The 24,354-nt window shown below is 41.6% G+C and overlaps 2 protein-coding genes across 10 annotated transcripts in view; one reads left to right on the top strand and one right to left on the bottom strand.

Annotated features, from left to right (window-relative positions):
* Positions 1-858, bottom strand: part of LOC142761616 (glutathione S-transferase 4-like) — a 12,906-nt gene extending 12,048 nt beyond the window's left edge. The window contains exon 1 of the mRNA XM_075890449.1: positions 721-858. The gene's annotated coding sequence lies outside the window, so the exon portion shown is untranslated. The remainder of the gene's footprint in view (positions 1-720) is intronic.
* LOC142803999 (uncharacterized) overlaps positions 1-24,354 on the top strand; it is a 96,141-nt gene that overhangs the window by 27,709 nt on the left and 44,078 nt on the right. For 3 of the 9 annotated variants that reach the window (XR_012894411.1, XM_075890451.1, XM_075890452.1), the window contains exon 2: positions 2-249. The exons of 1 other annotated variant lie outside the window; for it this stretch is intronic. Coding sequence is in view for 2 of the 8 variants with exons in the window: in XM_075890451.1 (XP_075746566.1) it covers positions 11-249 (239 nt within the window). In the remaining 6 variants the exon portion in view is untranslated. Of the gene's footprint in view, position 1; positions 23,165-24,354 lie in introns of those variants that run through there. 5 more of the 9 variants (XR_012894413.1, XR_012894415.1, XR_012894416.1 and 2 more) reach the window with 5 other exon arrangements.

Genomic DNA, 24,354 nt, shown 5'->3' on the forward strand with positions numbered 1-24,354 from the left:
GGAGACCTCCATGGACCTGTTCTTGCGTAACGGTATCTTCGCAGTTCCTGTGGCACTGGTCGCAACCAATGAATGTACCATACGGATGAATAATCTGAAAGTAATTCTAGCTCAGCTGCGAGCAGCCACAACTCATTTCCAGAGTATCTCAGAGGTCCGACAGTTCGGCAATGGTGGCATCTTCTGTTTGTCATCACAGCAGCTTTGTGTTCAAGACCTCCTCAAGGTTCCATGTCTGCCTCCTACTCGGTAAGCGCATTAAGCCTTTTTCACTTAGCATGCGTGAAAGGGTTTGTGCGAGGCGTAGACATTATATTGACTTCGTCAGAGGTGTTGGAGGTGTTTCAGCAGCTCGTGTGCAATCTTCGTTCGTAAATGTAGCCGTGTGATTGATAAGACCAAAGTCGCGACGGAGTCGGTGATTGTAACATTTGCCAGATCGAGTCCACCAACGGAAATCAAGGCGTGGCCTCTTATCTATTCAGTCAAACCGCTCTCGCCGTGACCGCCACAGTGCGTAATTCTGGCGTTATGGCCGCAAGATGCAAGGCTGTAGGTCCGCTCATAGATGCTGGATGTGCGGGGAGCCTCACAACTCAAATGAGTACCAGAGCAAGGAAAGAAAATGTTGTCTATGCAATGAAGCGCACAGTGTAGACATTTCAAATTGCTCAGCTAAGGCTCTAGAAATACGATTTCTCCAAATTGTAGATCGCATACCTGCTCCCGAAAAGAGGTCTTAGCTGCAATTCAGGCTAGAAGTCATGGTTATGCAGGGGTAGCAGCCCGTCGTACCACATCTGCGGATGCAACTCTGTCGCAATTCATGGCGGAAGTCGTCGAAAGAACAATGGAAAAAGCTGTGGAGCACCTTGCTGCAAATATTTGAGAGACTCTATCTCAAATTCTGGTCAACCATATAGCACATATAATGGGAACGCTGGCGAATACTACAATTTCATAGACCACATAATTTCAACGACCGAATAATGAAGGAGAAGCTACAACTACGCCATCTTACCTTGTCACGCAGGACCCTCTCTAGATGACAAACAGAGCCAAAGGAATGATGTAAATTACGAAACTAAGGAGTCTGATAACATAGAATTGCACCCTAGATCACTAAAACACGCTAGGTCTCCCCTATCGATCAAAAGAACCTCACCGAAGCATGCGAAAAATACCTGAAGGACAAGACAAGCTTCTCAGACATGAATTCCTTAAAATAAACAATTCTGGATAAGTCAGTCGCGGAGGCAATTATTTCGTAAAAATACGGTCACACAAGATTCTACACTGGAACTGTAGATCAAGTTACTCTTCAATAACTGAGTTAGTACATTTGTCTTCCAAATTCACCCCAGATGTAATTACATTGCTGGTTACCTGGCCCTCCTTAGATAAACCGTTTCATTTCACCGTTTCAGTTACCACTTGTTTAGGCTATACCACCCGTCTATACGTGGATGACTAGCATTTTTTATCTCTAACAGAATCAGTTTAAAGACGAAAATCTCGTACAACTATATATCTCCAGAATGTGAAATTTTCACAATAAACATCACATTATTCGGTTGCGAACGTTTCTCCATAGTCAATGTGTACTTTCTGGACAGTGTACAATACACCAGACGATCGGATATGGCAATCAGATCACGGTGTAAGTAGAAAATTGTAGTCGGTGATTTTACCACCCATAATACGCGTTGCGATTTTAAAACTGATGAGTGTGGTGAACGTTTGTGGGAGAGGGCAACAGATAATATTCTATCGTGCTTAAACACAAGAACACCCACATTTTGCCTTATGATAAGGTACACGAATTCAAAATTGCCACGTGTGTTTTCATTGTTGTCAAAAACAACCTGCCTTTTCATGTTTCTTTACTTTGCACATCCTCTCGAGTAACCAGAAATCGAATATATGAAAATTTGAATCTTCCTCCACCTAAGAATACTTACGAACAACGTTCGGTTGTCCGTAAGTCACGAAACATCACAACTGGTTGGACCCATAGCCGAAGGCTGTGTGTCCAACCAGTCGTGATGTTTCTGTATGTTTCATAGTTTACAATTAAAAAATTGAATTGAATTGAATTTATTCAGAATCAATGTCGATCATCTTTAGCTTTAAGTTTTGTAAGCTCGAGTATTTATAGCTCATTCTGGCCAGTGCTGGACTGCACCACAAATAGTTATCATTTTTCGATAAGCTTCGAAATTTCTTGCCCGAGAACTTCTTCTTGCTTTCAAGTCAGAGTCTTTGAGAATTAAAAAATTTAGAGATAACCTAATATCAGCTTTATCAACTTTCTCCTACAATAGTAACAATTGCAAAGCGATGAAAGTAAACTAATTTGTTAAAAAAGCCTATAAATGAGCTGAATTTACTGTTGACTCGGCCAAAAGGGCGCCCTCTAGTCCTTGGTGAAGTGAAGATTGCACACGAAATCACCGCCGTCGCCAAGCAGCTTGAAAGCAGCTCATTCACAATCAATTCTCTAGATCAATCCTCTAAAAACTGGTCTGGTTATAAATTTATAGCAGCTAATTTCGAACGCACAGTCTCTAAAGCAAAAGAGGAATATTATCCCGGACATTACGACTTCCTGTCAAAGCCGAAAAATAAGAAAGCACTGTTTCGATTCATGAGAAGAAGGAAGACGCTACTACCACCAGTAACTTCGGAGTATGAACTTCTATCGTCAGCGCAAATGACTAAACCTCTAGATTTAATCGCTAAAGGCTTAGAGTATAGATTCGCATCATCTGTACCTATCATGGGGCGGAATCGTACAAAACAGGCTGATTTTGAGGAACTTACAATGTTGCATTTTTTCTGCGTGATAAGGCAGTTACCCCTTTCAGATCCGGGCCCAGATAGAATTACAGTGCCTATGATCCAAATAATATTTAGGATATATCCCTGCGAAATTCCTAATGGTATAAATTATTCTCTAAAACATGCATAGATCCCTTATAATTGGAACATACCGAAGGTAATACCAATATCTACAAAACAGGGATCAGGGTTTAATATAGAAAATATAAGACCTTTATCTTTGACTTATAAACTGGTCAAACTCATATAGAGGGTTCTGCATGGCAGGATCGCTAGTTGAATAGAAGGCAAGTCAGTACTAAAGCCTCAACAAATTGGCTTTTGATCACATTGTTCAATCTGGTGTATCAATGCAGACTTAGAGAGCCGAATACAACTTGCTAAAAAAAGGGCAATACGCGGTGCTAGTGACTCTTGACGTTGCGGAAGACTATGATAGCGTTGAACATTCGCTTTTGCTGAACACACTGATGACTTTAAACTTCCCGCAGTACATGATGCTGTGGTTAGCAGAATTTTTGATCTCACGAGAATTTCCTCATGTCAAAGATGGATGCTTGTCATCTAGATAAAAACAGAGTCGCGGAGTTCCCCAAAAAGCAGTTCTATCACCTCTTTTATTAAATATGTTAAGAAATTCTATACATACCAGCCAGAATATCGTTGTCTATGTGTATGCTGACGATATAGCCTTCTTTTCTGCTGACAATGATATTTATGCACTACAGCAAAAATTACAAACATACTTGAACATGCTAGAAAGATGGCTGTGGTCTATTTCAATGGCTCCAAATGTAAATAAGAGTGCTCTCTTGGCGTTTCCCATAGTCGGTTCCATTTCAATCGCCATCGCATATAATCAGGAACCCGATCTGCAAGTAGACTTTCTCAAATATTTGGGTGTATTGTACAATGAAAAACTTAACTGGAGTCCACATATAAAATACAGCGCGGCTAAGGCTGATTGGGCTTTAGGCTTCCTGCGAATAATGAGTAATCGCAAATTTCGCGTACGTAGAGACACCATGGTAATGTTATACAAAATGAACATGTGCTCAATATTAGAATTTGGATGTGTCTTGTTTTCAGAAACACCTGCGTATAAAAAAAAGCAATCGGTTCTCTTAGAGCAGGAAAGGCTGCGCTTGTGTCGAGGGCTCTCTAGGTTTGCAGCAATTAATGTTATTTATCAGGAAGAGCGTCTACTTACATTGCTCTGTAGATTCCTATTGTTAACAATAGACATTTCTAAAATTTTACAGCTTACCAGTGGGAAGAGCTGAATACGTTTTCATCAGTGACCCATATTCGTTCTTTCTCGCCAATCGGCCTCGTTTTCATCTACCGCAGACAATCTGCGTACGAAAGAAACTGGCAAGTATAAATCTGACCTTCAGTGAGGTGATTGCATCTGAAAGTTTAAACCAGATTCTTAGTATTGAATGTGATGAGATCTTTCCTCCACACTTTAAGTTTCAATCTCGCAAATTCTTAGAGAACAGGTTAGCCGATACCCTGGAGCATTCACAGAGACAGAACCTAATAGCTACAGATGCTTCCGTCAATGACGAAAGGTCAGGCGTAGAAATAGTCGCCCATTCGCTTGGCTGACCATTTGCCGTGAAGCTACCCGATTTCACTCCTGTTTTTGAGGCGGAGGTAATGGCAGTCATCATGACACTGCGAAAACTTACGACGAATGAGAACAAGGCAGTAATAATTACAGATTCACTTTCAGTATAAACTCCTTTCAAAAATTTTTATACGTCTCATGACGTTACGAACTTCAGTTCTGTCTCAGCTGAAGTACCTGAAATTAGTATGGTTCCCAGGTCACTGTGGGTTAACAGTAAATGAAATGACCCACGCCTTATCCCACTTATCACTAGATCTCCCAATAGTCCAGGTTCTCTCGGTGGCAGAACACTTCACCGCAATCAGGTTTAGAAGAATAACTTTTCACACAGATAGCATGGAAGCAATAACCACGTGGAAGGAATATAATCACCCAAAAATTCCATTGAAATCGCGATGGAGCCATTCTCGACAATCAGAAGTGAGGATCAGCAGATTTCGATGTCGTGTCCCACCATTAAACTATTACTGACACAGGGCTGGTCTGACGATATCACCCCTCTGCCTATTAGCTGCAGAACTCGAAAATATTTCAAATTACTTTTTGCCATGTTGATTGATATGTGGGGTTTAACGTCCCAAAACCACCATATGATTATGAGAGACGCCGTAGTGGAGGGCTCAAGAAGTTTCGAACACCTGGGGCTCTTTAACGTGCACCCAAATCTGAGCACACAGGCCTACAACATTTCCACCGGAAATGCAGCCGCCGCAGCCGGGATTTGATCCCGCGACCTGCGGTTCAGCAGCCGAATACCTTAGCCACTATAGACTACCACGGCGGTGCTTTTTGCCATGTTGAAGACGCTCTCGTTTTAGAACTCGAGTTCTAATTACTCCTTTTACAAAATTGAGCTTGACCTTATCGGAGGAAAATATTTCAGGCTGCGGTGCTTCAGGCTGGAATATTGCCACAGGGATGCTTTTGATGTCATGTGTAATTTCAATAAAACTACTCAACGAGTACCTTTTTAATCTGGTACTTAAAACTATTCGTGCTTTCTTTAGGTTAACATCTAGGCTTTAAAAATTATTGATATTAGGTCAACAGGGCAGTCTGGAATACAAGCCTAAATGCATATTACTTGTAGGTAAATTGAAGATTTGACATAATATTGCCCTTTAGTTTTTCTATTTGTGCTTTTACATTTCATAATTTACCTAAAACACTTCACTGTTTCGACGTTGCATTCTTGGCCAATCACCCTAAGTGGGTACGTGCCAATTAGCTAGGGAAACAAACAAACAAATTCCTGCCTACTACACAATGAATGATGACGGATTGGGTGCTCTGCAAACGTGCTTGCAGAAGCTGCCAAAAAAGGGTTGGAAAAAGGTTCTTAAAAGGGCTCTTCCTGTTTTTGCAGTGACAGAGTTGCGCGTTCCGCACCGGCCTGGCGGCTTTTTTTGGTTCCATACAAAGTTTTGTGCTCCGTCTAAATTTTCAATGTTCATCATCATCACAGGTTTTCCTTAAACATCCAAACACGCAGTGCGACACCTGTAGAGATTTGTGGTTGAGCACAACGAGGAAAAAGATACCAGATTTATCTTATGATGAGCAGAAACTCACATCAGATCCTGGCATTTTTATTCGTGTCATGCGCCTACTACGAGGAAGTCCCTCTTACCGAATCCAGTGGTATATTTGGATGAAAAAACATCAGGATAATATTTGAGTCCAGATAAAATGTAAACAAGAAAATGGTCATTTGCAAATAAGAAGCGGCCTCAATGGTCATTTCAAATAAGAAGCAGCCTCTGTCACTTGTCTTAATGTGCCTTCATGAAAAGACCTCAAGTGTAGGAGGCTGGGCTTTGCGAGCCCCCACTTGAAAACCACCCACTAAAAGATGTAGTTTTGTTGCGTACTCTCGATGCTGCTCTTACAATGATCTAAATGCGCTTATACGTATGGCATAAGTAAAGCAGTTGACCAGGGCCCCGTCCGGCCCTTTCTTCCGGTGTCGGCTTTTCGCGTCGTTTTGCACTTATAATGTTAACCGCTATGTTTGAAGTCATAAAAACAACCACTTAGGCTCAGCGCTGTGATTGTTGTAAGCCGTTGCCCCGCCGTGGTGGCCTAGTGGCTAAGTTACTCGGCTGCTGATCCGCAGCTCGTGGGATTTAATCCCGGTGGCGGCGGCTGCATTTCCGATGGAGGCGGAAATATTGAAGTCCCGTGTGCTCAGATTTGGGCGCACGTTAAAAAACCCCAGGTGGTCCAAATTTACGAAGCCTTCCACTCTCCACTCTCATATAATCATATGGTGGTTTTGAGACGTTGAACCCTACATATCAATCAATTAGTTGTAAGCCGTTATTAATTGTTCCGACTCTCTGCTACGCATACGTCACCAGCGTTATATTATTAGCGACCTGTCCTGGGGTGCAATGCAGGATGGATCGCCCGAGCTTCTCGGGCAGCCGAATTCGCTCCGCGCTCGCTTGCACGAAAACAGTGCGCACGAAAACTCCGCACAAAAACAGTGCGGAGCACGTGATAGTAGCGTTGATAAAAATGGCTACGCGAACTCGCGTCGTGTTGGAAACGCATGTGTGAACATTTGCGGCGGTTATCAAAGAAACATCGCGTGCGGTGATGTCAGCCTCATTCAACATTTTAGCAGCGCAGCCACGGCAGCGTGATTGTCGTGCTGTATTTTTGCCAACTGAACACGCGCCTCTCACAGGCGTGTTCGTGGGCGCACGTCCTCGTTCGCACATGTTCTTTCGTTGCACCTGCAGCATAAAATCTTTTAATCTCTAATGCAGCAAGGGTGCACACGCAGCACTCTCGCGCTGCTCGTTTCGCTTCTATCAAGTATTGCAGATAAATATATGGTCAAGTGGTCACCGGGGGCACTCTCGTCCTGGCGGCAACGCGGCTATGATATGTCATGAGTGCGCTGAAATTAAATACGAGACATCGTAGCCACTTAGTGGTATAACTTTCATTTCTGCTTGCGTGTGTGCATAGTCGGGCACCATTAAGCTGAGAGATAACTCGTACCGCCCGACGTGAGTACTACTCCTCGGCAAGAGCTAATGCAGTGGGCGTACTCAATATTCGCCGCGGGCGTCTGTCAAACAGACTAATGGACACGTCAACTCGGATACAAACTCGTTGGTTCTGAGAAGGCCCGAGTTCCACTCTGGAATGGGGTGGTGCTGGTGTGACTGTCAAGCGTTTGAAGCGGTGAACACTGAGCGGCAGCTTTGCATTTAAAATACTTTGTTGAGCTTACACTTCTTGTGCGAGGCTGAAGTCATAGAGGAGTTTGTGGTAACCTAGCTTTTTGCAGCTTTTTAAGTTGGTTGTCTACCTATGTGCACGGTCGGTGCCGAATGAAAACCACATCAGTTGTGTCGTAATTTTGATTGTACTGATTAGCTGAGGCTCAAAGACTATTACACTGAGCTGTCTTGTATTTACTGATAAAGCTTTTCTCAAAGGTAATTATCTCGTGCCCATATACCGAGGCCATGGTAAATATCGAGCTATCGAATGCAACTCTGATTAGCAGAATACTAATTGTCATCATATCAGTAAGAAATAATTAGCACTGTTCAGTTAGATCAACTGGCATGCTTTAATTAGCCTAGTTCTAGCTTTACGTGGCTTCATTAGCACGATCTTCTCAGGGTGTGGATTAATTACCTTGACCTTACTATGAGTTGGCGTAATTAGTTTGGCCATAGGATGTCCTTGACTAACTATCCAAGTGTACCGGCCATCCAAAAAAAACACAGCGTATGTTCAGGCAGTGAAAGATGATGAGTGGGGCGAAGCTTCGGAGGGTTTATCGGTTTGAACTGTGAATTGTCTGTCTGTCTGTCCGTCCACCCACACCTGATGAGTCAGTCATTAACTGGGTAGTCACGTTCCACAAGCTAGGAGAGACAGACCCACGGCTTTGGGTACTTCGCCCCAAATAGCTTCTTAACCGGTCGCAAGTGCTTAGGTGCTTGCGGGTGATGACAACAAAGAGGACGCGCACCGGCTGACCATCGCACCACAATGTAGAAGCGTAGTGGCGACATCAGCTGATTGCGCCGGCCGGCTTGCTTAGATTTGCTTCAGAGCAAAGAAATGTCATACCTTGAAAGATTGCGTACTGCACTATGTCAAAATGTTACTGCTTTGTAGCCATTCTATGATTCATTGAGAATTGATAACTCTGATATCACTACTGCAGAGCTTTGCGTCGGCGACACGCACCGAACGTGAAACCGCACTACGTCTGTCGTAGAAGCAGTAGGAGGCTGTCGTCTGCTAAAACAAAAAACAAAACAAAGACCTGGAAAATATTCATAAGTTGTAACTTGTTTTTTGAATAACCGTTTATCACTTTTAAAGTTATTTTGCCAGATAACATACATTTTTTGTTTCAGTTTATAGCAGCGACAGATGTTTTTTTTATTTTCCTCACACAGATATCCAAGTCAAATCCATTCACAGCTAAAGCCACATGTTGTTTGTCTTCTTTGTTTTCGTGGGCATGCCATGTCGGTGCGTCTGTCATGTGTTCGCGCTGCTACACACGAGAGCACGAAATGTTAAATTTACGCAAGGAAGCGCCGTTCCTCGTTCGTGTGATGTGCTAAGATTGCGCCCTATTCCCGCGGTTGTTCGAGTGCGGATCAAGTGCGAGTCGTTCAAGGAATCGGCGGGTTGGGCGGGCGCTCGAAAGACTCCGAGGTGACGGCTGACGCCTGTGGTTGCTTCCCTCAGGACAGTGTGAAAGAAACTGAAGGTAAGGAGGACACTTTTTTATGTAGACCATGTATGCCACTCAGTGCAAGTGTGTGTTGCTGCACTCGAACGAGGCGTCGTGAAACGGCAACCTTACGCGCCTTTGAGAGTGCGGTTGCCGATTCGCTTTGACAATGCTAACGCCAGCAGAGCCATGGCGCATCGGCGCGGCCTTACTGGAGCTAATTCGAGACAACTGCGGCAACATGCATGTGTATGGTGATCGATTTTTTTTTTCATATGTGCAATGTAGTGAGGAAGACGCACATGGCGCTTGCTATGTTGTTGATTAAACGGAGCCTGCAGTACCATTTGATGCAAAGCAGCATTTTGTTTACGTTCGCGGGCGATACAATTTGTAACTTGGCTCGATTCACCTAGCCACCCGCCTAAGTGGGTTGATTAGCATATGTTCACGGTAGAGCGTTATTATGCCCCTAAACAGTGGCGTGTGCTTGTTAAAAGATATAATGTGTGTGCCTAGTGTAGAGAGAGAGCAATCTGCATGCGTACCTGCAAGACGCCTTTGCTTGTAACTAATAATGTACCGGCTGCACCTACATTGTACGCCTGACTTTGAAGAAAACTTGCATGCACAATGTGAGATTTTGTAATCTGCCAGAGTTGCTTTTTATAAAATAATACACTGCCAGCATGTTCAAAATATGTTTCGCTGCTGTGTGGCAGGGGTGCGGTTATCACGCTGTTGTGTAGTTGCTGATGCAAGCACTTATAGTTTTGATGCGTTAATATTTCTCGTCTAACTCATCAGGTGTTTGGCTGTTTCAGCACAAACAAGGCAAAGAGAGAAGGAAGACGGGTAATGACAGGACGAATGCCGACTTTTGTTTGCAGGAGAATACCCATGTTGGTGTATTTATTGTGACAGCCTTTCTGTGTTGCTTTTTTGCCTAATTTATGCAACAACACAGTTGTCAGCAATATGAGAGAGAACACTGAAATTAGCTTTTAAAGATCATGGTGACTAAATGCCTAGTGATTCACAGCACAAAGTAACAACAAAAGACATCAGTATGATCAATGTGGACGAGTACAGTCTTGCATCTAAAAAATATATTGTGCAAAATGTTGCCTAATTAAGAAACCCCTCTATGTTTGCAAATAGTGTGACGTCACTTCAAGCACCGTGCCAGCCATTCCCTCCCTCTGTGCAAGGGCTGGTTGGCAAGGAAGTTGTTTTTGACGTTCCTGATAGACCACTGAGATGTATGCGATTCTAAACCTGTAGCCTAATATATACGTAATCTTTTGTGCAGTTACATCGCTGCATCTGACACCTACAACTTATTTGCATATTTGCATTGCTCCCTTAGGACCTAACACACAAACTTGTTGTTTGCATTGTCACTTCATGAATATCGAGCGGTAAAGGTACTGAGTATATGTGAAACAAGAATCTCTGCTTATTACATGAAGACATATGAGGCCTTCGATAAAACGAGTTATACCTTTATTGGGCTTGCGTACTCGTCGGGGCGATTCATACATGCAGCTTCAGCAAATGGTATCTTCTAGCCCGGTGACCATGCAATTTTTTTCTGCACACAGCGCAAACACCGAGATGTACCCCCTCGCATATGGTCGCGTCAAGTGCATATTTACCTTGACTAAAATGTCGAATCAAGTTTTTTCATCGACCGGTCACTGTCATGAGTGCTAACGTCTTCGCAAACAAGACACATTGTTATTGACACAGCACACACCACACACAATGTTCTCAGTTGAACCAATATTCTCAATACCTTTCAATGCACACTACATGCCGCAATCAGCAGTGCACATTTTTGAAGACTATGCCGCTGTTCCTCGCACAGGCCACCACGTGTGTTCACTTCTTCAAGATAAACAGACAGAGGGGCAAATATTTTACCACACAGTTTACCACACAGCTAGATGTTTGCTGATACATACTACAGCTAATGTCGACATTGTAACGTGAAGTGTAAGCTTTGGAAAATTAAAACTTGCCCCAAACTCCGCACGACTGTACCGGGCTGAGCCACCAGCGGGAGTGTTTTTCCAGCCACACCTTTTACATGTGCCAGTGACATCATGCTGTGACGTACCTCGGTAGGGGCCTATCGCTGCATACTTTATGTGAATGAGGGTCCTGTTAGGGAAAGCAGGCATTGTTGATTTCGTAACTTGTTCATTCCCAACTAGACCTTCATTTGCACGAGTTGTCTGACTGATATTCAGGCGAACTTTTGTGCAATAAATTATACAGTTGGCAGTCTGTGCTTGCCCCATACTGTTGTTACTGGTGTTTCTTGTTGTTACTTTGCACTGCTCATTACTGCTCACCTACAGAAACTAGCCTATCTTGCCGCTGTTGTTGACAAGATGCAGCTGGCAAGTGCGATAGTGTTCATAACTCTAAATTCTCAAGCAAAAATTATCGTTTCATATTCAGTTAATTGCATTCATATCAGTACAATATAAGAAATCATTGATTAAACATGAATCCGTGTTCCTTCACATAATGCTCACAACTTATATATCAAATTGAATGGTGTTTATAAAAAACATGGGTTTTAGGTAAACTTCATGCTCTTTTCTCGAACAGCTGACAAAACGCTATTGCATGCTTACTTGCCATGAATTGGACTGTGTTTGAAATACATTGCAATTCTTCACCGGACTTCCAGTACACTTCACACTGGGGGAACATTTATTAACCATGGATTGATTAATTAAGAACGGAAAGAAAGAAGCGGCAGGCCGGGATACTTGATATTGGCATCCGTTTTGCTACCCAGCGCATTATCATGCAAACTTCCTATAGAGTGGTTATGCGTCTTGCATGTGTGTCTGTAAACCAAGAACTTTGGGTAGAACTATATTTGTCTTACAAATGGTTGCAGGACTGTGGAGGCTGTAGGGCTGCTTAGGAATGGTGGAATCCCTGGACATGTGTTCAACTTTGCTGCATCAGCTCCTTGGTGTTTTCACGGCATCTTTACAGGTGTGTTGGGTGAGTAAAGCAAGCAGGTTTCAACACAAGGAAAAGTATAATATGGAAGCACCTCTTGTGCGTGCCTTACATCCCAAGTATATAAATATTTATCTTGCACCTTGTGGCCTGTAAGTTTTAAAGAGACACTTCTTTTTGCTTTATATTTATGTCTTGATGCTTCGACAGCAGTGTATTTGTGTTTGACAGCAAATGTTCTTGAACAAAACACTGATCTCAATAATGACAAAACACCCTTCATACTTGGTCCTTAGCATAAGCTAGCACATATCTGTAGCAGATTCAATTATTCATTTTTTGCTGGGATGATAATGGGCAAGTAGCAAAGACAAGTTCAGATTCGAGTGGTCGGTGACGTCTGTTTAGGCTCTGCCATATTGCTTTGCAACCAGAGTTACTTGTGGCCACATATACAATGAAGCCACATGATGTGCATTCTAAATGAGATTACCATATCACATTTCACTGCATCTTAATATGTGCCAAACAAATGCAGATATCATTACCTTGCTACTATAAAGGTATCCTAAACCAACACAAGGTTGAAATTTAGTCATGGTGTTGCAGCTGTGTATGATTCTACAATGGATGCATAGCCGTGATAATTTGTCTATATGTTGTCGCAAAAGTAATGTTACACACATTGTACGATACAAAAGAAGTCCTTGCTTATTTCGCTTTTTTTCGCTATGCTTCTTTCTTGTCTCTTCTTGCCATGTGCTCCTCCTCACTGTACAAGGAGCAAGAGCAGTGGGCACACAAACACGTATTTAAAAAAAATGTTGTAAGGTGAGCACTGAAAAGATGAACACTTCCAAAAGGCTCAAAGAGGTAAAGGTATTGTTTCTAGCTACTTTTTGGGCACCCATAGCTAGTTGTGCTGCTGCAGTTAAAAAATAAGTTAAATGTTAAAAATTAATTGGAGGTGGTTTGGCACCCATAATTGCAGTTACATACAGAACTAGGTTTCAATGCATAAGCAAAATGTGTTCACTCTAAATCAATGTTAATGATATCTGAAATTCAGAAAATATTCACGGAAAAGCTCAGGAAAAGGCTAAGTGGTTGCCCCTTGAACGTGAAGGAGATACCCTTCTTCTAAAAGGTCAATAGACAGTCTAGTAGTCTCGATATTACATGCACTATAAAATATTCTGGTGTGGTGCTTTTCATGCATGTTATGATGAGAGGGGTTTTTAATAGAACTGTTGTCACTTTGCCCTGCGTTGCTGAAATTGTTCACAAAGTTATAATACATGAATCACTTTATGCCTTTTGATTTTATGCAAATGGTTTGCTTACCCAGTCCGTTCAACTTGATTTGGATAAAATCATAAATGCTCTAAAATATTTTTTATTATACAGCAGGTTTATTTTTAAAATACGCGACCATTGATGTGAACGCAGTTGGTGGCGTGCTTGATTAATCCTTCACTATCACCACTCTAACTACACCTGCTACAATGCAGAGTGTGACAAAAGTAATGGTATTTAACATTACTGGCAGCATACACTTTTATGTCTCAAAATGTGTTAAAAAGCCTGGTAAAAATGTGTGTACGTTTTTTTTCACTCTAACTAAGTATTTTGGTCTACTCAAAGTAGCTTCCGCTCTTTTAAGGTCCTCAAACTATTAGGTGTTCAAAAGAAGTATCAATGCCATATACTTTCTTTGTCAGCCTACTCACCACTCTAATAATGAGAACTACCCGACAACATTACCCAGTAAAATATAGGGATGTTATAAAACGTAAAGCCAATTCAATTGTCAAAAAACGTTGCCAAGTTACGTTTTTGTTCACTTTTCTTTTCACAATTTTGTTAAAGTTACTATAGATAACATTCCCTATAGTTTGTTTGGCATCATTTTCTGCTAGTTCTCATTATAAGTGTTCAACAGACAACAAACTCTTCAATTCATAGTTCTTTCCTTTACTCATGAGTCTGAAACAGTGAATCTCAGTAATTTTAGCGGTGTGTGACTTGTTTTTTTTTTTTGATCACTTGTGCATATGTTCAAGTACATGCATTTAGGTGGGAGAGCGAACTATTGCCTCCTCCTGTGACTAGCAGATTTTCTGAGAACTGACAGATGCATAATGCTGCCAAAGAAGTATAGGGATATTGGAAGTAATCGTAACGTAAATGCAATCGTAATGTAATTGCCAGTAGGCAAAAAAAGGTGTCCCACACTCGCCATAATGGTAACAGGCAGCGCTTACTGACTCTTCCATGTATAAATGCACATATATACCGTACAAAATGGAAGAGGGGTAGCCGCCATGGTAGCTCAGTTGATAGAGCATCGGACATGTTATTCGAAATTCGCAGGCTCGGTCCCTGTACAGGGCAGGTTATCTTTTTTTTCTTCTACTTTTCTTTCTTCACAATCACAACACTTCTATTCTTCTTGAAGATTTTCTGGTGTAAAAAAGGTACCTTATAATCTGAAGAGGCAAACAGAATGTGCCAGTGTACGAGTTAGCTCTTGTAGTGGTTACAAGTAAGATATGTTTTGAAGAATAAATCATTCTGCCACTTGCCTAAAGAATGGCTACAGGACATGGTGCTAGATGCACTTTGTTATTTTTGAATCAAGCTATCTTGTATTCTATTTTTATAAATTACATGGGATACACATGACGGTATCACACACTTTAACGCCACAAAGATTATGCAGCGAACAATGTTATAAATGCGAAATTGCATAAGGATAAGGTGAAAACTGCACCCTCAACGAGAATGTACAGGGAGCACAGGGTGCAGGCGTCATTCCTTTTGCCCGTGCTTTTCAAGTGCGAGCTGTTTTCACCTCAATCTGACCAACTAACTAGATTGAGATGTGTTGTTATAGTGCAAGAGGATGCTCCATGGGAAACTAGGTTTGTCTCAAACTTTGTGTGTGTTTTTCAACCTATATGGTGCCCGGTTCAAGAGTTCATGCAGACCAGATCGTGTAAAACAGGACCGTGTAAAATGGGCTGTGTAAATAAAATAAAATGGACCATGTAAATAAACAGAATCGTGTAAAATGTCGTTTTTGTGGTCAACTGTAGTTGTGGTTGTGCTGAATGACCTTTCTTTATATGCACTACATAACAAACTTGCTCCTTTAGAGTCGAGTGCATCTTCGGATCGATTGTAAATGTTTGCATATGCGAGGCCTTAGGTTTTATAAGAAATTGCTCAGTGTGCCACGAGGAAATGTGTGTTCAGCGAAAATTTGTATATCATTATATACAACTCTTAAAGCCTCGTCTACAACTTTGTGCAGGTTGACCTTGAGAGGAAAACGAGTAGCGGCAGCAGCCCCCAGATAGGAGCAAGCACCCTCCAAGCCCCCGAAGCTCTCTTCGACAGGAACAGCAAGGTCACTGTGGGGCATTGAAAACCATTGCAAGGAGTGCCTTATCAGTACACTGTGCTGCTCTTTCATCGCAGAAGACGAAGTTGACCACTCCAGAGGAACTTCACGCTGTGTATTGTGAGTGCTTCAATGGTTTTGTTTTTGTCCAACCAGCAGTTAAGAAATCATGTGTCAGATTCAGCCAGGATGGCTAGAGGGAGTCGGGCAGGCATGTTTGGACATTTGTCTAGCCAAGTAGTGCCAATTCTCGCACTGGTCCTGTTGGAGTTACTGCCACATTCACAGAAGCTACGTCACCTCTCTAAATGTACAGATGTGTCGGGGAAGATTAGCTGCATTAGGTTTTTCTATAACTGATAGCTGCCAACATTCTTCGTTATACAGGAGTTTTGTTCCTCACTTATGGGTGTAAAGCCCTCTACAGAAAAAATGCAACACGTCTACTTCCAGAAGACTCCAAGGCCCTACTTGCAGGTTTTTTCGACTTGTATCATAAGCACCTCGTTTGGGGTACATGAACATTTTATAAACATGTACAGCGAAAAATTTGGGTGGCTGGTCGTTTTGTCGTTATCTTGTTCCTCGCAGTATTCTTAAGCATGTTGTGCATTAGGTTTTCAATATGGTTCATGTGCATAGAAGACATTACGAAGTTTCAGGCTACAGTATAAAAAGCCTGGAAGCAAGCTATCAATAATTTTTTAACAGAGTTGCTTAATCTGATACATGATACATCACTAAACTTTCGTGCGTATTCATCAATGTAAGCTCGTCTTAGTGTTATCCAAAATGAAGATGTGAGTCGACAGATAGAAAAATCTAGTGGGGTAATCATGGTGAACAGTAGAAGTGCTTCAGACAGGCTGGCCGATGTTGCGATAGGAGGACCTATTTTTTAGAAGTCACCTTGTCATCCTTGGCGTGTTAGTTTAAATGGGGTCAGTAATGACATCATCTTTTGGTGTAGGCGTGTGTGCCTGTTGGAACTGTTTGTCTGAAAAAAAAAAACCTATAACGCAGAAGAGTGGAGCCCTTGCTTCTTTTCAAGTTAGGTTGCGCTGATACAAAGTGTTCTGTCGGAGGTTGGGTGTAAGGGAAGCAAAAAAAAAAGATGAATGATAGAAAAGAAGAAAAAAGAAGAAAGAAAAGGGGAATGCAAAGTTAAAGTAGTGCTACACTGCTCCTACTTTGCATCCCCCCTTTTCTTTTTTTCCCTTGTTTTCTTTTTCACTTTTTTTGTTACATTTGCATTGTCCCATCTAGTGCATGAATCAATGACATGGCTTTGCTATAGCAAAGATGCCTATGTGGTGTTGGATTGAAGAGTGCATTGTACTTCATTCAGTTAATTACAGACTGATCAGTCTTTCAATAAGTGCTTCCTGTCTATCACCACACATGTTCAAATGAAAAGTTTGTGCTTGGCTCTTAGTATGCTGGTATATTGCTTGTGTCTTGTACTGCTCAAAATGAGTGTTATTTTGCTGCTGTTTATGGTAATGAATTTATCCAACATGAAAATATCTTGCCTTCTGAACTTTGTCGGACCTGCCTTTCTTTTTCTTTCCTATGCAGGCATTGTATGTGAGGGAGACAGTAACAGAAAGGTGATAGCTTGAGCTTCGGAAGAATAAATGCTGGCAGTGAGGCAATTACGCATCAAACATCCCAGCCATTTCGCCAACCGTCCTAAATGTGTTTTGAAAAAAAAAATATTGTGCTCATTTACTGTATTTTTCTGAAAACTGCAAATTGCTAAAGTATATCGCAGAGAACAAAATATTAGGCCACGTTGGTGCCTTCTGGACTTCCCAGGATGTCGTCTGGGTGCTGTTTGTAAAAAGTAAAAAGTGTTTCAAAAATAATGCCTCTTCTACACCAAATTTGGTCTAGGAATTAGGTAAAGGTGATTGTGTGTAGTGCATGAAGCTCAGTAATATTAGTGCAATTTTTTCGCCACATCAAAAGCAGTTCTCTTTATATGGCAAGTTATATGATTACACTTTGTCTTAAAGTAGAAAGGAATTTTTGAAGTTTTCTTATGATGGCTGTTTTCTGCATTTGATATACGACAGCTTCCGTTCCGAAGTTCCCCATGGCCCTCAATCGGAGACTTCAAAAATCATTTTCCTCATTTAAACAAAAATTGTAATGATAACACTTGCCATGTAACAAGAACTGTTTATTTGCTTTCAACTTACACATAAAAGTAATTTTCAATTAGACAAACACACAGCTCAAATTGCATCTCAATGTGGACAAAAACAATTAGATATTGATATTTGTAATCTGGACCTAACATTATTTTTTTTCGTGAAATATAACTTCTGTGCAGTGAGTATTTGTGGCTCAAATATTCATACAAAATGCAGTATTGCCATACAAGAAATGCAAACGATAAACAGTTGGGCTGAATTCTTGAAAGCCTATGTAGCGGAAAATTTGCACTAACGTTACTCGGCTTCAAATACTTTAAGAAGCACCTTTACTTAAGATGTAGATCAAATTTGATATGGCAAGAAAAAGCAGTACTTTGAAATTTTTCTCACAAATAACACCCGCACGACATTCTGCGAAATTCTGAAGGTACCCACGTGACCACTACTTTTTTCTCTTCAAAACATTTCTGCAAATAACTATTTTCAGAAGAGTAAATTACCTCATTTTTTAAACTATACATCTGTGATGTTCGCCAGGCAGTATGGTTTGTATGTTTGGTGTAGAATAGCCCAGTGCGAAAAACAACAAATGGCTGAGCATCCTTTGACGCTCGGGCAATTTCGAAAGCATTTGTTTGTTAGCAGCAATTCAGTTAAGCCCTTGTCTTTATGCTTAGGCCCAGAAACAAAACACAAGTCCCCAAAGTAGTCCTAAGAGTCATGTAGTCTCGCTGTTCCAAGGCTTGTGGAGCCTAATTCAGTGCAAGATTCACCATTTTTTAAAAATTCAGATTCAACCAAGAGGTTTTGGAGGCACAGTGCATTTTCATCTAACTTGTTTCACACCAGTTACTTAGATAAAAAGCGGAAAGTAGAGGTAAAAATACCATTTTAAAGGCATTGTAGGTAATAACAAAAAGGACAGCTTTCTTTTTTTGTGTGGTGCTTTGCCTGAATGCTGTGCTTTTTGTGGTATAATTCATTGTCTAGTGAACATAGGCCTTAAAAACTAACGTTAGCCATGTTGAGGTCGATTTCTTGGTTATAGTCATAGTAGCCATATTAAAAATTATGACTTCAAACTTGATTGTTCTTTTGAAGATTTTTTCTTTGCATAATGATATTTGAGAGTCTTAGTCAATTTTGTTATAAGAAAACGTGATGTCATAATAGGGTCACTTTTTGTAGAGTCGTTCAGTTCTACATTACCTTTTACATTCCTAATAGAGCAGTTATTTTCAATATCGATATTTAAAATGGAATGAGCATGCTGTATGTAGTAAGGTGTAAGAACTTACAGATACATGCACCCAACTTTTCTGTTGGCAGTTTATTTCTGTTATTCTTGATTTATATGTGGGGTTTCACGTCCGAAAACCACTATATGATTATGAGAGACGCCGTAGTGGAGGGCACTGGAAACTTCGACCACTTGGGGTTCTTTAACGTACACCCAAATCTGAGCACACGTGCCTACAGCATTTCTGCCTCCATCAAAAATGGAGCCGGGGTTTTATACCGCGACATGCGGGTCAGCAGCCGAATTTCTGTTACTCTTGCTCCCCTATATGTGTGCAGTTCGGTTATAGTTATCTGGCTTGCACAGATTTTTAATGGCATCTGCCTGGTCCTGCTTGCTTTCATGGTGATTTTAACCTTCATAAGTTGCATAGGTTTAACTCTCAAAATTGTTTAAGTTCCCAAATTTGTGCACAAACTGTATAGTATAAAGGCAGCAGATGTACATGCACACACTATTAAATGTACATTGAGAGCTTTCACTTGCAGTTCCTAAAGTTTTACTGTGCAGGAAGCATTTAAATCATAATTTCATAAGGACATATTAATCGATTATCTCTAGCATTGAAAATCGTGACAACCTAGTTATTTTCACTGTGATAAGCATGCTGTTTTTTTATGTGGCAGAACTAATTTATACACTCATTCCTTCTATTATTCACATATGCATAACATGAAGGATTGTGTGCCTTACATTTTCAGTTTCATTCTGTGTGTTACATTTCTTGTGCATGTGAACTATTGTGCTAACATGTGTCTCTGACATTATTTGTGCCAATTATTTTCATTTCCAGGTGCCTATGAAGGACACATAGGTTCTATAACAGTGACCTTCGAAATTTACAGTGGTGCCGGAGCCTCAAGCAGCATTTCGCCGATCTCCACAAGGCATTCATGAGATAAACACAGCGCCACACTTTCACAGTGCTATGATTATTATTTATGTTTAAACATTTCGTTCTACAATTGCTGTTACATTGTGTTTTGTGCCACCATCCTATGGCTTAGGTGGAGCTTGTGAAATTACGGAGCAGTCACCTCATTTGTGTACGATCAACACTGCAATGTCGCTACTCACAGCTGGAGCATACAGACAAATAAAAAATATATTGATTGTAGCAGGGCTGATGTGTATATAAATGCTTCTCTATTGATAATAATAACTTTATAAGTTCTTTAAGTCTTGCATAGAACACTGCATTAATGTGTTGCAGTGTAACCACCATTTATGATCGCTAGCATGTTAATTTAGTAGTTTTGTAATGTATTTTATTTAAAAGGTAATTTTGCTTCCGCATCACGACAATTAGAAAGATGCCGATGATTCAATCCCTCGTCATGCACATTTAAGAAATATTGTGATTTGTACACAGTATTGCATGTACTCAAGATGTGGACGTCTATTCAATTTACACATTATATTGCTTTGCACTAGATTTAGACGTAACATGCACACATTTCAGTAATTTCCGCATGATACGTCTTTCCATCAGATGCGGAGTCCGCATCATATGTCTTATACGGAGTCCGCATCATACGTCTTATGCGGAGTCCGCATCATACGTCTTCCATATTCCAATAATTCCGTACTTGAGGTCTCCGCATCTTACGGAACGCTTCAGTAGGGAAAGCAAGGCTGCTCTCCAAGCCAAGCCAAGCTTTCTTGAATAAATAACCATTAGAGCCCATATGCACACAAATTTTGCTGAATATGTACATGGACATATACATACCAATACATACATATACAGAAATGAAAAGAAGTACACAAATGAAAAACAATAATAAGAGAAACTACATTTCTATGGACCGTCGTTAACCGCAAGTGTTCATTAAGACAGTGGAAAATCGCTTGTCGGCTCCATCCCGGGCCCGCCGCGGTGGTCTAGTGGCTAAGGTACTCGCTGCTGACCCTCAGGTTGCGGGATTGAATGCCGGCTGCGGCAGCTGCATTTTTGATGGAGACGAAAATGCTGTAAGGCCGTTTGCTCCGATTTGAGTGCACGTGAGAGAAAGAACTGCAGGTGGTCGAAATTTCCGGAGCCTTCCAGTACTGCGTCTCTCATAATCATAACGTGGCTTTGTGACAATAAACCCCACATATTAATCATCAATAAATCAGCTCCACCCCAACTTGCCTCTGTCACACGGAAGAATCGCGCTTTCTTTCCTCACGTTCCCGGCATAATCGCAACCTTATCAGGCGTATTGAGTAGCTACGACGTTGAAAATGCCCACGCGCCGGTACCCAAGTTAAGGCAAGCAATTTTATAAGACGGACCAGCCACCAAGCGAAGCCTCTCCTGGTATAAAATGCCTTGTGTGAATTGTGAAAGTGTTTATACAGAAGGAACAGGCATGATGTGGAAAAAAAGAAACTAGCGTCTGAAGCACTGGCCGAGCATGCACCTGTGACGGTTCGCATCATTCACAGCATAGATGGGAGTATTACCGGAAGTGATTGAAACTGAAAGTCTGGCTTTAATCTCGAATCACTCGAGATACAATATACAAGGCAGACACTGAATCGCAATGACAGATGCCTTTCCTCGACTTATGTATGGTACGTTTTCAGATCTATAGATATTTATATTTGTCTGACAACACTGATGACAAGGCATCCGTATTGAAGCAGAAAGGCGTTTTCTTCTAATAGTTATCGGTTCGGTGTACCCCCTTTTCTTAACGTTTCATCCCGACCAGGCGGGTTCCCATCAAACTCTTGATTTCATACTTACCAAGAAATAAATCACAGAGATGAAAGCATGCATGAACAAGGTATATTATTTTAAAACAATGCGCTCTCTTTTATTCATAGGCATAAATGAACTCCATTTGTAACTATATTATCTCAACTCCAATGCCGTTATTGATATTTTTTATTACAGGAAGGAGCTCAACTGTGAAATCTTCGAACTCGATTGATTGATTGATTGATATGTGGGGTTTAACGTCCCAAAACCACTATATGATTATGAGCGACGCCGTAGTGGAGGGCTCCGGAAATTTAGACCACCTGGGGTTCTTTAACGTGCACCCAAATCTGAGCACACGGGCCTACAACATTTCCGCCTCCATCGGAAATGCAGCCGCCGCAGCCGGGATTAGAACCCGCGCCCTGCGGGTCAGCAGCCGAGTACCTTAGCCACTAGACCACCGCGGCGGGGCGAAATCTTCGAACTCAGTTTTTTATTAGCAGATCTAGGGAAAATACTTCATGCTTGTAAATGCGAGAAACCTAATAAGGCTGGCTTACTTTGCCACCAGGTGCTCGTGTGCCCAAATCTGTTGAAAGTTTTTTTAGCAAGTGATTGTTGCTACAGCTTTACAGAACAATGGAATTCACTGATCGCTCATGTGGTGTCCTTTATTATCGTTACCAAATTCTTTAGGGGATTCAGATGGCAGCCATGCTATATTTATATAATTTTACCTTGACAACGCACAAGTGAGAAACGTTATTTTTTCTCGAGTTGTCGTTTTACGGTTTTGGGTATGCTGAATGAGCAATTAATTGCCCGTAATTTTACTGCATAAAGCTTCCGTCTAAGTTACTGCATAATCTTCCGACTAAGACTCGGGCAGCAGCGGCGACGGCGAAAGGACGCACGCTAACCTACTGTCTGCACTTTTTGCAGATACCGGCATATCATAAAGAAAAGTGACCTGGACAGCGCTGCCGAAACCGCCATCTACCTCAGCCTGCTGCAGTTTCAAGCTGTTATCAAGTTTGTGCTGGGGGCGTTGTCTCTTTGGAACTGGCTTCACTCAGACAGCAGTGGCGACGGCGAAAGGACGCACGCTAACCTACTGTCTGCACTTTTTGCAGATACCGGCATATCATCAAGAAAAGTGTAAGCCATCCCATCCGGAGTCGTCTCCTGCCACCAGATTTGAGTGCCACACCGTTTATACGATTGTGTTGCTGTGGCTTTACCATCACCAGGACCTGGACAGCGCTACCGAAACCGCCATCTACCTCAGCCTGCTGCAGTTTCAAGCTGTTATCAAGTTTGTGCTGGAGGCGTTGTCTATCAGCAACTGGCTTCACTCAGGCAGCAGCGGCGACGGCAAAAGGACGCTCGCTAACCTACTGTCTGCACTTTTTGCAGGTTGGCTAACTCCCATATTAAACATTATATGCACCTAGGTTCGTCGCTTCTGCTGCTAGTGAAGTTTTATTGGGCACTGTAGTCACAACAACGTTTTCTTTCTAATGTTCAAACTTTGCCTCTTGCTTTGTGTGCACAAGAACATTTTCGTGCAATTTTTACTTGAAGTGCTTGAAACCATGGGGGATGAAAGAATTCAGGCGATATGGGCAATGTTGCGGCGACCCTTGCTGAGAGGCAGCCTAATAGCATTGAAGAGGTCGTTAAATTTCTAGGTGATCTGGTGGGAAGACTTGACGTGCTCTCGACTGAGGTTAAATGTGAAAGACTTAAGGTCGCTTCCTCGAACACTGAAACAGTCACTGAACTTGAAGTGTTCGAGATGCTATTGGCATCATGAATGAGAGCTTTGAGCTCTTCAGGACTGACGTGAAGGCTTTTCGCAAGGAGATTGACATGGTAAAGGCTGAGAGTGTGCAGTGTCGTAAGGAAAACTAAAGAACTGCAGAGGGACCTGTAAGAAGAAAGACGGTAAATTGTCGAGCTGAAGCAATACAGCCGAAATATGAATATTGAAATCCAAGGTCTTCCGCTAATCGAAAAAGAAAACTTGGAGAAAACTGTCGGAAACATCGCCAAGTGCTTAGAAACTGATGTCACAGATAACGACATTGACGTCGCGCACCGTGTACTATCGAAAGATAAAAAGAAATCAAATGTGGTCGTCAGATTCTTCACCAGAACGGTGCGAGACAAGATGTTGTTCACTGCAAAAACAATTAAACTAGATAGCACTCGTCTTGGTTTTGACAACAGTAACCCTGTATATATGAATAGGATGAAGATTTTGCTCAGTAAGGCGCGGCAAGCAAGGCGTGAAAGAGAATGGAAATATGTATGGGTATCGCAGGGCAGGATCTTCATGCGTAAAACAGACAGGACACCTGTTTTAAATGTAACTTCTGAGGTGGATCTGGCTAAAGTAGTCTAGCTTAATAGTAGACTTATATTTCTGCTGTGAACAATGGCAATGTATTCCAGCGTTTCTGAATTGAACTCGTATGTAAGTGGTCGTCATAGGCAGCGTAGGACATTCCTTCACACTAATATGCAGTCAGCTATTTCTAAAGAAGAAAACTTTCTTTTGTTTCTGGATGAGTTCAATTTTTTCCGTTATTAGGATGACTGAA

This window comes from Rhipicephalus microplus, chromosome 3 (genome assembly GCF_043290135.1).
Source record: "Rhipicephalus microplus isolate Deutch F79 chromosome 3, USDA_Rmic, whole genome shotgun sequence".
Taxonomy (NCBI): Eukaryota; Metazoa; Arthropoda; class Arachnida; order Ixodida; family Ixodidae; genus Rhipicephalus; species Rhipicephalus microplus.